This window comes from Spermophilus citellus (assembly GCF_964194105.1).
Source record: "Spermophilus citellus genome assembly, chromosome: 9".
In the NCBI taxonomy this organism is placed as follows: domain Eukaryota; kingdom Metazoa; phylum Chordata; class Mammalia; order Rodentia; family Sciuridae; genus Spermophilus; species Spermophilus citellus.
Genome location: NC_138191.1, coordinates 99,128,931 through 99,143,923, shown reverse-complemented (window position 1 = coordinate 99,143,923; position 14,993 = coordinate 99,128,931). Strand labels below are relative to the sequence as shown.

Sequence of the window (14,993 nt, the reverse complement as noted above, 5' to 3'; positions counted from 1 at the left end):
CTTCTCTGTTTAAGAATCTAAAAAAGCAGGGGCTGGGGTTGTGGTTCAGCGGTACAGCATTTGCCTAGCGCATGCGAGGCCCTGGGTGCATGCGAGGCCCTGGGTGCATGCGAGGCCCTGGGTTCGATACTCAGCACCACATTAAACAAATAAATAAAAGGTACTGTATACAACTAAAATAAATATTAAAAAAGAATCTAAAAAGGCAACACTAACTTTACTTCTTTCCTTGTTTAACTATTTTCCAGGGCACTTACCAATTTTCAATATATCATTTACTATGTATATTCAATATATCATTTACTATGTTTTGTCTAGTGCAAAACAATAAATGTTTATTAATTGAATGGGATTTGTGGAACAAACGCATAAGTGAATATCAGATGTGAAGTCTTTTGGTATCATCGCGGCTTATTATTATTTATTCCTTGTGTGAATAAATAATCATAACAGCAGTATTCATGCTTGCATTCTCGCTGGCTGGCACCGAGCCCTGCACACAATAGTCGCCCGGAGCTCGCGTGTTTGACGGTGATTGCTGGGGGCGTGGGTCCGCGGGCCCACTGACAGCAGCCGCCGCAGGCTCCGCCCCGGCCCCGCCCCGGCCCGCGGCGGCCCCGCCCCCCGTATGCTGAAGGCCATATAGGCGAGTGACGTCAGGCCGTTTGTTGTCATTGGCGGCTCCCAAGATGGCGTCCATCGTGGAAGGGCCGCTGAGCAAATGGACTAACGTGATGAAGGGCTGGCAGTACCGTTGGTTTGTGCTGGACTACAATGCGGGGCTGTTGTCCTACTACACGGTGAGTTCTCGGAGGACAAAGCTCCGAGCGCCTCGGGGACCTTACTTCTTGGGTGGAGGTGGGGGACCGGGACTTTGGGTAGCCGGGTTGAGGTTGTTAGGCTGGGGGTGCCGCCGTACGAGAGGGTTCCCTTGTGGGGGAGGGTCTTGCGTCCTGGATAGCCAATGAGGGTGAAGGAGATGTAGTTGCAGCCTATAAACAGGCACTAGCTGTCTGATTTATGGGTTGGGGGCAAGCCACTTTCTTTTTTTGCGGGGGGGGGGTCTGGTTTTAAGCAGGTGGTCGTGTCCCATGCGGTTGTGAGCTGGTAAAGATGGTCGTAGTTATGGTTTAAAAGGTCCGGCTATGCGGTCCATGCCGCCTCTCCATGTTGTCGTGGACTTTACACAGTACCCTCAGGCCCTGTAGACGGCCGCACCCCTTAGCTTCCCTCCAGGGAACGGAGAGCTCTGCTTTTTTTTTGCAAGCGTAGCCAGAAGAGCCTGGCCAAGTCCAGAGGTGACCCTCGGACAGAACCAAGGTGTCCAGAATTCCTCCTGTCTGTCCAAGTTGGGGGTGTTATTCAAGGGATGCATCCCATTTTTTCAGCGGGAGAAGAACGTAACCGACGCCTTAACTTTTGAGGAAAGAGGATTTCCTACGCGCGCGGGTCTCTTTAGGCGAGAGGTAGAAGGCATAGTGCAGTGTCCCCTTGAAAGTTATATTCTGGGAGGGCTGAGTTGAGGGCTTCATTGTCATTAACTCGGAACAATGATGGTGGGCAAGTAGATGAATTCTTATGAATTTTGTTTTCGATTACCCTTGTCACCCCATAGCATTAGAGATGGAAGGTCAGTGGTATCAGAGAAAGAAATTACTTACAAAATTATTCCTCTGCATGGTGTATAGTTAATAGCTAAGGAGAGGGAAGAAATCACTTAAAAGGACAAAATGTCTTGAAGGCTTTAGAAAATAAGGGAAAATAAAATTATGGAAGAGTTAATGTTGATGAGAGAAATGGGAACATATTTACGCATTCATTAAAAAAAAAAATTGAGTTCCTGCTATGTGTGTTTCCATGCCAGCAAGAATCAATGATGATGAAGACATTCACTGTTTCTCTTCTCGGGAGCTTTCATTCTAGTGGGTCCCTTAATTCATTTTGCTCTTAATAACGCTACAGGATAGGTACCTACCTATTCATTATCCCTATTTAATATCCCCATTTTACAGTTTTGGAATCTGAGGCTCCAGGCTTTTATGTAATTGCTCAAAATCATATAGGCAAGCAGTAAGTGGTGGAATCAAGATGCAAAATTTTTGGCTTTCCAATTGTTTCCATTAAGCTTCACTTTCACTACAGGAAGGAAATATGTGAAAGCTCTAAGTTAATAAGGCAAACCTGCAAGAGTTAAAGTATTAGTTTTCATCATCCAGCTATCAATTTCCTTTCTCCACATCACTTTTAAGTGGGAGAGTACTAAACCTTAATGAGTCTTAGACCCGTTTTTTAAGATTATTTTTTTGTAGGAATGGAAGAGAGGCAACTGAATCTCATATCCTCAAAACTCTGGAATTAGAAAATCCCATGAGCTAGATAAATGATGAGTAATATTTTGTTTCAATAAGTGTGAATCAGAAAAACACATGGAACCTATTAAATTTATTCAAGCTATAGTAATTCCAGTGAGTAGCACTATGGAATTAAGTTACTTTACAAATCTGAATGTGGTGTCTTATAGGAGGGGTCCCAAGCTCGGCTCTTGGGAGGTACTAGCCCAGATATAATGTTTCTTTTTCCTGTTAGTGTATGTCATTTGTCCGCCTCCTTTTTTTTTTTAGTTTTTTTAAAATTTTTTTAATATTTATTTTTTTTTAGTTTTCCGCGGACACAACATCTTTGTTTGTATGTGGTGCTGAGGATCGAACCCGGGCCGCACGCATGTCAGGCGAGCGCGCCACCGCTTGAGCCACATCCCCAGCCCTTGTCCGCCTCCTTTTGGTTTTTGAATACTTGGACAAATACCTCTTTGTCTTACTGGCTAAATACAGGTTTTTTTTTTTTTTTTTTTCATATACTTCCTTTTCTTTGTCCTTAATACACTTATCCTCCCTTTTGAGACTAAATTCTGTACAACATTATCCTTGCCAGAGGAAGGAGGTATCATATTTCTCACTAATGGCCATTTAGAAGTTTTGGCCCCCTGTTTTTTTTTTTTTCCCCTAGTACTGGGGATCGAACCTAGGCGTGCTTTATATGCTTTGCCACCATCTTTGAGAATCACTGGGAGTACAGGAATGTACTGCCACACCCAGCTCCCCTAGTTCTTTTGTGTTAAAGTATTTGCTTGCAGAGTAATGTGACACTAAAATGATACACAACCCCTAATTAGAGGCATTCCAGTAAAGATAGGAAAAGCATAGGTATTCACTGGGAAAGCAGGAGACACATTGAATGTTGATGATGAATTCTGTACACTTGGCCATTTTTCAGTATATTTGGATTCTGAAGGATTTGAGCATACATATTAATGATTTGCATGTGGCTGATAGATTGCAGCTGTATTTTCTAGGACGAATATATGAATTTGTTATACAGTATTTTAAGCAGGGGAGTAAATAGCAAGTCACTTTATTTCTTGTTTCCAAAATCACTTGGGCTCTAATCTGACTCGTTATTCATCTGTGGGTATCCCTGAAAACTCTGAACTAAAACTACATTGGCCTTATTTTAGAATCAGCCTATCCTGAGAATGGATATTGAGATAATCTCAGGTTTGGTCTAGGATCACTGAGATTGCTGTGAACTGAATAGATTCACCCAGACCATTCTTGTTTTTTTAATATTTATTTTTTAGTCCCAGGTGGACACAACATATTTATTTTATTTTTATGTGATGTTGAGGATCGAACCCAGTGTCCTGTGCATGCCAGGTGAGCGTGCTACCTTTTGAGCCACATCCCCAGCCCCACCCAGGCCATTCTTCATCCTGGATGTTCACTACACTCCGCTAAACTCTAGGATGGAATATTTTGTTTCATAATTTCTTTTGTTTTTATAATATTGAAAAAAATTTTTTTTTCCAGTGCTAGAGATTGAACCTATGGCCTTGTGCATGCTAGGCAAACTTTCTATTACTGCACTACATTGCCAACCCAATACTTTGCTTTTGAAAAAGAGTTTCATATTTTTATTTTGCCCAATACAAAACTAGAGAAACTGATTACCTCCTTTAGGAAGGTAGATTTAGGCACTTGTTTTCCAGTTCTAGCCGTGTCTCTTAGTTATACTTAATAAACTGTAGTTCATACAGCAAGCATTTATTTAGGGTTGACTTTGAAATAGGCATTGTACTGTCTATGTTGGGACTGTAAGCATGCAGTAGAGATAATTCCTTTATGTAGGAACTGACAGTGTTGTTGGCATAACTACAGCCATCTTCCTTTTACCCACCCCCACTTTATGAATACTGTTCTTATTCTCAAGAGATAGAGACTTGCTGGTCTCTGTTCTCTCCTTGAGAGATAAAAAGTTGTTCTTCTTTGTTCTCAAGAAACAGTAACTTGCCTTCCACAAAATCAGGTGATGCTTGCTATGCCAGTAACAAGGGCTAAACCTGCCCCTAAAGGACGGCCATGATTCTGACCTATAAAAGGTAATGCTCAAGGGAAATTTGCTACTGCTCTCCCTCTCCTGCTGCTCTCTCCTGCTTGCTGCTGCTCTCCCTCTCTTGCTGTTCTTTCTGTGTGAGACAGCCTTGCCAGGTGTCTGACAATAAATCTGCTCTGTAATTGGTGTGCCTGAGGTTAGTCCTGCACCACTTTTCTTTCAAGTGTAGCAGAGTAGACCCTTAGACATAATTTCAAAACAATATGATCCTTTCTATAATAGAAATATGAAGAATGTTATGGGAACATGGCTTAGAAAAGGCTGGAGACATTTGAGTTGACTTAATGGAGGAAGATAGAAGAAGAGCATTTCAGGCAATGGGCAAAGAATATGCATATACTGGGAAGCTTGAGAAGATAAGGTGCATTGGAGGGTTTTGAGAAATTCTTTTTTTTTGTGTGGTACTAGGATTGAACCCAGGGCATGGTGCATGCTCTACTACTGAGCTATATTCCCAGCTCTCCACTTTTTTTTTTTTTTTTTTTTTTTGGTGGGGGGAGTACTGGGGATTGAACCAGGGGCAATTTGCCACTGAGTTACATCCTCAGCCCTTTTTATTTATTTTTAATTTTTTTTCCTTTTATTTACTTATATGTGGTGCTAAGAATCATCCTCAGTGCTTCACACATGCTAGGCAAGCACTCTACCACTGAGCCACAACCCCAGACCCTTTTTATTTTTTATTTTGAGACAGGATCTCATTAAGTTCTTAGGGACTTGCTAAGTTGCTGAGGCTGGCTTCAAATTTGTGATCCTCCTGCCTCAGTCTCCTGAGTTTCTGGAATTACAGGTCTGTGCCATTGCACCCAGCCCTTTATTTTTATGTTGCAAAAAAAAAAAAAAAAAAAAAAAAGTATGTTCAGAATGAGGTACCCAGACTTTGTTTAGATGATTTCAATTTTGTTGGCAGTGGCCAAAGCATCATAATCAGGAGCCAGTTGAACATATACTTTTTTCACTCCATTGAGCCTGAAGAGTGTTGACCTTGGCCACATTAGCATTACAGAGCTTCTTTGTAGCCTATTTGATAACACCTTGGCCACATCAGTATTACAGAGCTTCTTTCTTTTATTTTGGTACTGGGAAGTGAATCCAGGGGCACTTAACCACTGAGCCACATCCTCAATCCTTATTTGTATTTTATTTAGAAATAGGGCCTCCCTGAGTTGCTGAGGCAGGCATTGAACTCTATACTCCTGCCTCAGCCTCCCAAAGCACTGGGATTATAGTAGGCATGCACTGTTACTCCTGGCATTACAGAACTACTGCTTTTTTTTTTGATCAACTTATTTGATCTAGTGTTTGTTAGCCTTAACATCCACAATGAGCATAAGTGTGTTGTTATCTTTAGTCTTCTTCTTGGCTGACTCAGTGGTCAGGGGGAACTTGATGACAGCATAGTGGTCAATCTTGTTTTCCCTGGGGCTGCTCTTCTGAGGATATTTGGGTTGTCTCTGGAGTTTTAATATCTTGGGCTGCTGAAAGTTAGGTGATGTACAGATCTTCTTGTAGCTGTGGATGCCTTTCAACACTGCTTTTTGGCCTTCAGAGATTTTCTTTGGCTTTGGCCTTGGGAGGGGCAGGAGCTTTATTCGCTTTCCATGCCATATTGGTGGAAAAGCTCCCAGCCCTTTATTAACATTTTTTTTAAATTTATTTTTTTGTTATTGTTGGACACTTTATTTATTTATTTTTATGTGGTGCTGAGAATCGAACCCAGGGCCTTGCATATGCTAGGCGAGCACTCTACCACTGAGCCACAACTCCAGCACTCCCCCTTTTAAAATATTTTTTAGTTGTTGATGTACCTTTATTATTTATTTATTTATATGTGGTGCTGAGGATTGAACCCAGTGCCTCACACATGCTAGCCAAGTGCTCTGCCACTGAGCCATAACCCTAGCCCCCCAGCCCCCTTTTTAAACATTTTATTTTGTAACAGGATAGTCCTAGGTTATCCATGTTGGCTTCCAACTTGCTATCCTCCCACCTCAATCTCCTGAATAACTGGGGGTTTTGAGAAATTCTAAGCAGCTCTAGTAGAAAGTGAGATTGAATTCAGAAGGTATTTGGAGCTACAAGTTAGGCTTGGAGTTAAAGATCTGTTGGATTATAGCACAAAATTGGTTATTTGAAAATTTTTATTAGATGAAATGCCCAGGGAGAGCTAAGGATATACATTTAGGAACATTGTGTGATTTGTGAACTGTTAGTGTAGATCATGATCACAAAGGAAAATGAGAAGGAAAGAAAATTGGAATAGGTGAGATATTCAAGGACCTGGAAGGTTAGAAAGTTCATGTCTTTTGTTAATTTATCAAATGTGTATTTGAGTACCTACTGTATGTCAGGCATTTTGCTAGAAAGTGGGAAATAAAATAGAAATCAACCATACTCAGGATACCTAGAGTTTACTGAGTGGGGGTAAAGCAAGTAAACTATGATGGGAAGCACAGAATATTGGAGGGGCCATAGTTAGGTTATGTGACTCCTAGAAGAGGCAGATTTGTTTTGACCTGAATGAAGTAGAGAGGTTAGGCATGTGCCTAGAGAGGGAAAGGTGCTTGAAACAAATGGAATAAATGTTTTTGGAGGAGACAAGAGTAAGGAACTTGTCAGTCCCGGAACTTAAGCTGTGCAATAGGCAATAGTGGGAGATAAACTGGAGAACTAAGCAGTGGGGCAGATAATAAAAGGCTTTTTTGGCAAACTCTGCTAAGAAATTTGAACTTTATCCTTAGGGCAGTGGAGAATCATTTTGGTATTGCAAGCAGTTTTTAATTACTAAAAAAATTTTACTTTAGAAAATTTCAAATATACATAAAAGTAAAGAGGATAGAAAAATGAATTTCTGTCATCCAGCTTATACAGTTATCAACATATGGCCAATCTTGTTTTATTAATAATCTTATTAGCTTCTTCCTCCTCCATTTCCTAAATACCATATTACTGCATTTCATTTGTGAATATTTCAGTATGTGAAACTCAAAGTTAAGGTTTTTGTCTTTTTTTGGAGATACTAGAGATTAAACTTAGGTCCTTGTGCATGCTGGGCAAGCACCATCTATTGCTGATCTACATCCCTAGCCCCAAAGTTAAGATTTCTTTTAAAAAATGTTATCAAGGGGCTGGGGTTGTGGTTCAGTGGCAGAGTGCTTGCCTCGCACATGTGGGGCACAGGGTTCAATCCTCAGCACCACATAAAAATGAATAAACAAAATAAAGATATTAAAAAATGTTATCAAAATACCTTTATTACAGTTAAATAGTAACAATAATGTATTAATACCAAATATCCAGTCTGTTCTGTTTTGTTGATTATCTCAAACATGTCTCCCTTATCAGTGGTTTGGGTTAGGATTCCAAATGAGATCTGCATATAAAAGTCCTGAGTATCTTTTAATATTTAGATCTTATGTCCCTCCTTTTTTCTTTGCCATTTATTTGTTTAAGAAACTGGGTCCTGGGGCTGGAGATATAGCTTAGTTGGTAGAGTGCTTGCCTTACATGCACACCAGCACCAAAACCAAAAAACAAACAAACAAAAAACAGGTCCTTGGCTCTGTTGAATTTTCCACATTCTGGATTTTGTTGGAGACATCCTTTTAGTATGTTTAAACATGTTCCTTTGTCTTCTTTATTTCTTATAAACTGCTACTTTGAGCTAGAAGCTTAATCAGATTAGTTCTTTTTTTCTTTTGAGCAAAAATACCTCATAGGTGGAACCTATCAAATCAAGAAGCATAAGATAACTGGTTTTCTTTCTGTGAGGTTAAAACTGATCAATAGATTTAGGTGAAAAATGTATTTTTATTTATTAATTTTTTGTACTGGGGATTGAGCTCAGAGGTACATTCCTAGCCCTTTATATTTTTTAATTTGAGACAGGGTTTCATTAAGTTGCTTAGGGCCTTGCTAAATTGCTGAGGCTGACCTTGAATTTGCAATCCTCCTACCTTCGCCTCACTGGGATTATAGGCAAAATATGCATTTTTTAAAGCATGCTGTGGTTACTGAGGAGATTGTTTTTTGGCAGGGCTTAGTGATTGAAGTGAATGAAAGGGGAAGAGGAGGATGATGACATCTAAGTTTTTGGTTTGAGCTGGATAAATAGGGAAGATAAGAACAGGTTCTGGGAGAAAGATGGTTGCTTTTGGGTATATTGAAGTTGAAATAAAGATGTATTAATAGTTTGGAGCTTAGTACAAAAGTCTGGGCTGCATATAAATATTAGTTTTTGTGAGTACTTGAGAGAGTGACTGTGAAGAATAAATCTTTGGTTATGACACTGAAAAACACCACTGGATTAGTTATCTATTGCTTGGTAACAAATTCCTCTTAAACTTATTAACTATAAGCAACAACTATTTATTATCTCATAGTTTGGGTCAGACTTGAATGGTTCAGGTTCAGGGTCTCATGATTGCAGTCAAAACATTAGTCAGGGGTTTGGGAATGTGGCTCAGTGGAAGAGTACTTGTCTAGCATACATGAGACTCTGGGTTTGGTCCCCAGACTGCCTTTCCACCCCCCAAAAAGAGACATTAGCCAGGATTTAGTCATCTGAAAGGCTTGACCAGGGCTGGAAAATCTGCTTCCAAGGTGATTCACACAGTTGTCCCAAAGCCTGTTTCTTGCTGACTGTTGGAAGGTGGCCTTATTCCTTACCAGGTAGCTTCTCTCCATTGGGTTACTTGATGTCATCATGTCAGGCAACTGGTTTCACCCAGGTAGAGTAATCCAAGTGAGAGCAAGGTTGATGACTCCATACTTTTCATGACATGTTCTCAGACCATCACTTTTGCCTTATTCTATTCTTTAGAAACTAGTCATTAAGTTCAGCACATGTTCCTGTGGGAAGGAATTTTATACACTGGGCACACTGGGGGAGAAGGAGGATTTACCACCCCCCCACCACCCTTTTTTTTCAGTCCTGGGGATTGAATCCAGGGGTGCTACATTCTCAGGTCTTTTTAAAAATTTGAGACAGGGTCTAAGTTGTTGAGTGTATTGCTAAATTGCTGAGACTGGCCTCAAACTTGCAATCCTCATACCTCAGCCTCCTACATTGCTGGGGTTACAGGAGTGTGCCCCTGTACCCAGTTGTCTCTACTTTTTGAAAGGAGAAATTGTGGCATAATTTTAAACCATCCAAACCTTATGTAAGGGATTGTCATAAGAAAAGCCTGAATAGGGGAATGAAAAGGGACAACCAGAGATAAAAGAGAAAAGCCAGAAGAATGTGGTTGTCATGGAAATCAAGGTGGGGATAATAAGTTGGCCTGAATACTGGTGAGAGGATTGATTAGATAAGGGCTAATACATATCTACTAGATTGATCAACTTGAACATTGATGTCCTTAGTGAAAGCAGTTTGTGTGGAGGGGTGGGTGTGAAAGACAGATTGGAGTGGTTTGAAGAATAAATAGGAGGAAGAAGTAGATCAATAGATGTGGATTATTCAGGATGATTCATTGCTGAAAGGGCAGAGAGAGCCATATGGAATTGAGGGGAAGGGCTTTAAAGTTAGGAATATGCTTAAAAGTTGTAGGGATAAGTTATAGCAGGATTCATGTTAAAAATTAGGGAAGAGGGCTGGGGTTGAGGCCCAGCGGTAGAGCGCTTCCCTAGCAATGTGCGAGACCCATCTGGGTTCTATCCTCAGCACCACATAAAAATAAATAAAGAAAATAAAGGTATTGTGTCCAACTACAATTAAAAAATAAATATTAATTTATTTTTTTTTTTAAGTGAGGGAAGAGTCTGGACTTGAGAATAGAAAAGATTTAGAACATTGGCTTTGGGAACTGGAAAAAGGAATAACTAAAGACAAGTTAAAGGCTAAATAGCATGAGGAACTATTTTGATTTAAAATGTTTTATTTAGTCATTATACATACATGTTTAACCCTTTTTCTTGATTTGTATTGTTTTTTGTAACATTTTTCAGAGAAACAGTGAATTAGTAAGTTACTCGTGCCACTCAAAATTATTCTTTGTGAAGGAGTCATTAGAGAAATCACATTCTTTGCCATTACACACTGGAAGAGATTCATGATGACTTTGCATTTTAAAACCACTGCTAGTCAAAACACATTTAGGTGTTATTTGGCAGTTTTTAGCAAGTCTAGAAGATTTTTTGAAATCCCCATTTAATGTTTGGATTTTAGGTTTTTGAAATGTTTAAGTAATATATGAAAGAAGTAGTCTCAGATTCTTCTAGAAAGATGTTAGTGCCATTCTTATCAAATAATTAAAAGTAAATTTATTTTTTTTCTAAGTAAACTACTCTGGAGTGTATCAATTTTTTTCTTTTTTTTTGAATCGGGGATTGAACCCAGGGTGGTTAACAACTGAGCCACATTTCTAGCCTTTTATAAACTTAAAAAATTTGAGACAAGGTCTCACTAAGTTACCTAGGACCTCACTAAGTTGCTGAACCCTGCTTTGAACCTGGCGATTTTCCGGTCTCAGCCTCCAAGTCACTGGGATTACAGGTGTGCACCACTACACCCTGCAAATGTCATCTTTATTAAGCTTATATGGCATGTTTTAATATAGGTTGAATATCCCTTGGTGGAAATGCTTGGGACCAGAAATGTTTAGGATTTCAGATTTTTGCGGGATTTTGGAGTATTTTTATGAGTATCATAAGATATTTTGTATATAAAATAAAACTAATTTATGTTTTATATACACTTTACACACATAAGCTGAAGTTAACTTTGATACTTTTAGTGGGCTTGTATTTTGATTGCAACCTGTCACATGAGGTCAGATGTGGAATTTTCTACTTGTGGAGTCCTGTTTGTGTTAAAAAGTTTCAGGTTTTGGGACATTTTGGATTTCAGATTTTTGGTTAAGGATGTTCAACCTGTGTACAAATCTGATAAAATAGCTTTAGAATTGTTAAAGAAAAATTATATTGCAGGATAAAGTGGCACACACCTATAATCCCAGAGACTTGAGAGGCTGAGGCAGGAGGACTTCAAGTTCAAGACTAGCCTCAACAATTTAGCGAGGCCCTAAAGACTTAGAGAGACCCTGTCTGAGAATAAAACATAAAAAAGGACTGGGGGTCCTTCAGTGGTTAAGTGACCCTGGGTTCAGTACTTGCCCCCTCCACCCTGCCCTACTCCCCCCAAATTATTTCTAAATTTAAATCCTCTGAAAAGAAAAGAAATCTTCTATGGTAATAAGTGGTATCAATGGGAAGAAATGTGTGGAAATTTCACTCTGTTTTTTCCTAATTCTGCTGCCCCCATACTGAGGATTAAAACCAGAGGTGCTTGCTTGCTTGCTTTATTTTTATTTATTTTGGTACTGGGGATTGAATTCAGGGGTGCTCTATCATTGAGCTACATTCCCAGCCATTTTATTTATGAATTTGAGATAGGGTCTCATTAAGAGGATGAGGGTCTTGCTAAGTTGCTGACACTGGCCTTGAACTTGAGATTCTCCTCCCTCAACCTCCTGAGTTGCTGTGTTTCACATAGACCATGGAAATATACATATTTACTATTAGTATATTCTGCAATATTTAGAAGGCTATATAAACTAGAGTAGGACTGTCCCATTCTGTCTGAGTATCTTTCATTTTCCTTGAATACAACAGTTAGTCTTGATTTTTCCCTTTCCTAAAACTTCTTAGCCTAGCTCATAATTCTCTTGGGTGTTTAATTATTTTATATTTGTTATAATTAACCAACCGTATCTCTAGTACATTCTCTAACAGTACAACAGGCTTGTAACCTCCTTGGTGGCAGTCTGTACTGAACATTATAATCTTCAAGCCCTACAATGTAACACATTATTTTAGTGAATAGAATGTCCAGGGTCCTTCAAACTAGGCTTAGAGTTAAGATGTAGAAGACCACTTGGAATTCTAGTTTATATAGCCTTCTAAATATTGCAGAATATACTAATAGTAAATATATATATTTCCGTGGTCTATGTAAAACCTGATTGAGATTATATAAATAGCAGTGACTTCTGATTAATTATCCAGAACCTGTAGAACTGTGTGGGATCTTTTGGTTAAAATCAGACAGTTCTTCTTGCTGTTTTGAGCAGTTTTGTTGATGGTAATAATTTTTTGAAAGATAAAAAGTAAAATTGCTAATCTTTTTTTTAAATTTATTTTTTAGTTGAAGTTGGACACAATACAATGCCTTTTATTTATTTATTTTTATGTGGTGCTGAGGTTCGAACCCAGGGCCTCACTTGTATGAGGCAAGCGCTCTACTGCTGAGCCACAACCTTAGCCCCAAATTGTTAATCTTAGAACTTGGCTGAATGCCTGTAATCCTAGCTACTGGTGGGGAGGGCTGAGGAAAGGAGGATCTTAAGTACATGACCAGCTTTAAAATCCTGCTAAGATCCTGCCTTAAAATACAACTACACCTTAAAAAATAATAAAAAATAAAAAATACAATATGATAAAATATACTACAATATAATAAAAGGTCTGGGGATGTAGCTCAGAGGCAGAATGTGTTGGGTTCATTCTCCAGTACCACCAAAATATAATTGTTAATCTTAAATATGCCATTTTTATATGTGGCAATTGTTGTGGGATTAGATTTTCTAATAGTTAGGTAATAGGTAATCCCAACCAGAACTAGAACAATACAAAAGTGATTTAGATTAAGAATTAAATTCCCTTTACTGCTAATAAAGAAAACCAAATAAACATCCAGCCCAAACAGTTGTTTTCCTTCTTATTGATTTTGTTGTAAAGAATTACCTTCTTAGACTAGTCTAGACTGCCTTTAAAAAAAAGTGGAATTTTTGCCTGGTATGATGGTGCATGCCTGTAATCCCAGCAACTTGGGAAGCTGAGGCAGGAGGATCTCGAGTTCAAAGACAAGCCTCAGCAAAAGTGAGGTGCTAAGCAACTCAGTGAGACCCTGTCTAAATAAAATACAAAAAATAGGGCTGGGGATGTGGTTCAGTGGTCAAGTGCCCTTGAGTTCAATCCCCTGCCTTCTTCCCTCCTTCCCTCCCTTCTTCCTTCTCTTTTCTTTCTTCTTTCTTTCTCTTTTTTTCTTTTGTGGTACTCAGTATTGAAACCAGGGATGCTGTATCACTGAGCTATATCCTCAGCCCTTTTTATTGTAAGACAAGTTTCACTAAGTTGCCCTGGCAGGCCTTGAACTAATGATCTTCCTGCCTAAGACTCCCAAACAGCTGTTATTACAGGTGTGCAGCCACTGCACCCAGCACTTCAGAAGTCTTTTTTTTTAAAACTTCTTTATGTTATTGAAAATTCTATCTTAGTTTCCAGTGATAACTTTGTTGCTAAACCTAGTGGGTACCTTTTTACTCTTTATCTTAGAGCTGTCTCTGTAGTATATAATGATGGGTTACTCTTTCTTTTAAAACTTTAAAACAGTAGTTTTACTCTTCCTGAGAAGATGACAACCTGTTCTTAATTAAAGGGAAAAACATTCAAAAAATAGTGAAAGGTATATCTAATAGAAGGAAGAAGCTAAAAGTTCTGCCAGTTATGGTGGCACATGCCTGTAATTCCCGTGACACTGAAGGCTGAGGTAGGAGGATTGCAAGTTTGAGGCCCTCATGGATTACTTAGCAAGATCTTATCTTGAAATAAAAAATAAGAAAAGGGCTGGGAATGTAGCTCAGTGGTAGAGCAACCTTGGATTCAATCCCCAGTTACTGAGGGGGGTTAAAAAAAAGAAAGAAAAAGAAAAGTCTGACCTAAAATTTCACTGTCTTTGTTTTGGAGAGTAGTTTTTCATATGACTCTACGTTTAAATGCATATGTATGTATATTTTAAATAAATGGAATCATTTTATACATGACAATCTATAACCTTAAAAGCATCTTAAAATTTTTCTGTATAATTTATTATACCATTTTATATTATAGTCAAGTGGGCAAATGAACAAGGTATAATAACACTTTCTTTCAACCTTACTTAATTAGGTCCAGATCTCATTTATATGGTTTGTTCATCAGCCTTCCAGCACTGTGATAAAACACCTGAGATAATCAACTTAAAGGAGGAAAGATATTCTTTTGGTTTATGGTTTAGAAGATTTCAGTCCGTGGGGGAGCCTTTGCTTTTGAGACTGTGGTGAGGGAGTGCATGGTAGAATGAACATTCTTTTCAAGGGCATGCCTGAATGACCAAACTTTCCTCCAGTATCCTCCACCTCCTAAAAGGTTCCTCCCAGTAGTGCAATAGGATGGTGACCAGACCTTTAGCATATGAACCTTTGTGTTCATTTAAAATCCAAATCAGCTGAGCATGGTGACTCACTCTTGTAATCCCAGCTATTTGGGAGGTTGAGGCAGGAGGATCATAAGTTTAAGGCCAGCCATAGCAACTTTGTGGGATCCTGTCTCAAAATAAAAAATAAAAAGGATGGGGTTATAGCTTAGTGGTAGAGTGCCCCTGAGTTCAATCCCCAGTATTAAAAAAACAAAAAACTAAACATTAACGTCTGGCTTTGTGAGGTTAAGATTCCTATGTTCTTTGTGATGCTGAAAGAGACAGTAGAACTAATATGTCAAATAGT

The 14,993-nt window shown here is 38.9% G+C and overlaps 1 protein-coding gene across 10 annotated transcripts in view; it reads left to right on the top strand.

The window, feature by feature from the left end:
* The first annotated feature begins 650 nt into the window (after positions 1-650).
* Positions 651-14,993, top strand: part of OSBPL9 (oxysterol binding protein like 9) — a 147,302-nt gene continuing 132,959 nt past the window's right edge. For 7 of the 10 annotated variants that reach the window (XM_081306428.1, XM_081306427.1, XM_081306424.1 and 4 more), the window contains exon 1: positions 651-800. In XM_081306428.1, coding sequence (XP_081162554.1) covers positions 690-800 — 111 coding nt within the window. In that variant the 5' untranslated portion in view covers positions 651-689. The remainder of the gene's footprint in view (positions 801-14,993) is intronic. The other 3 variants (XM_081306430.1, XM_081306426.1, XM_081306419.1) reach the window with 2 other exon arrangements.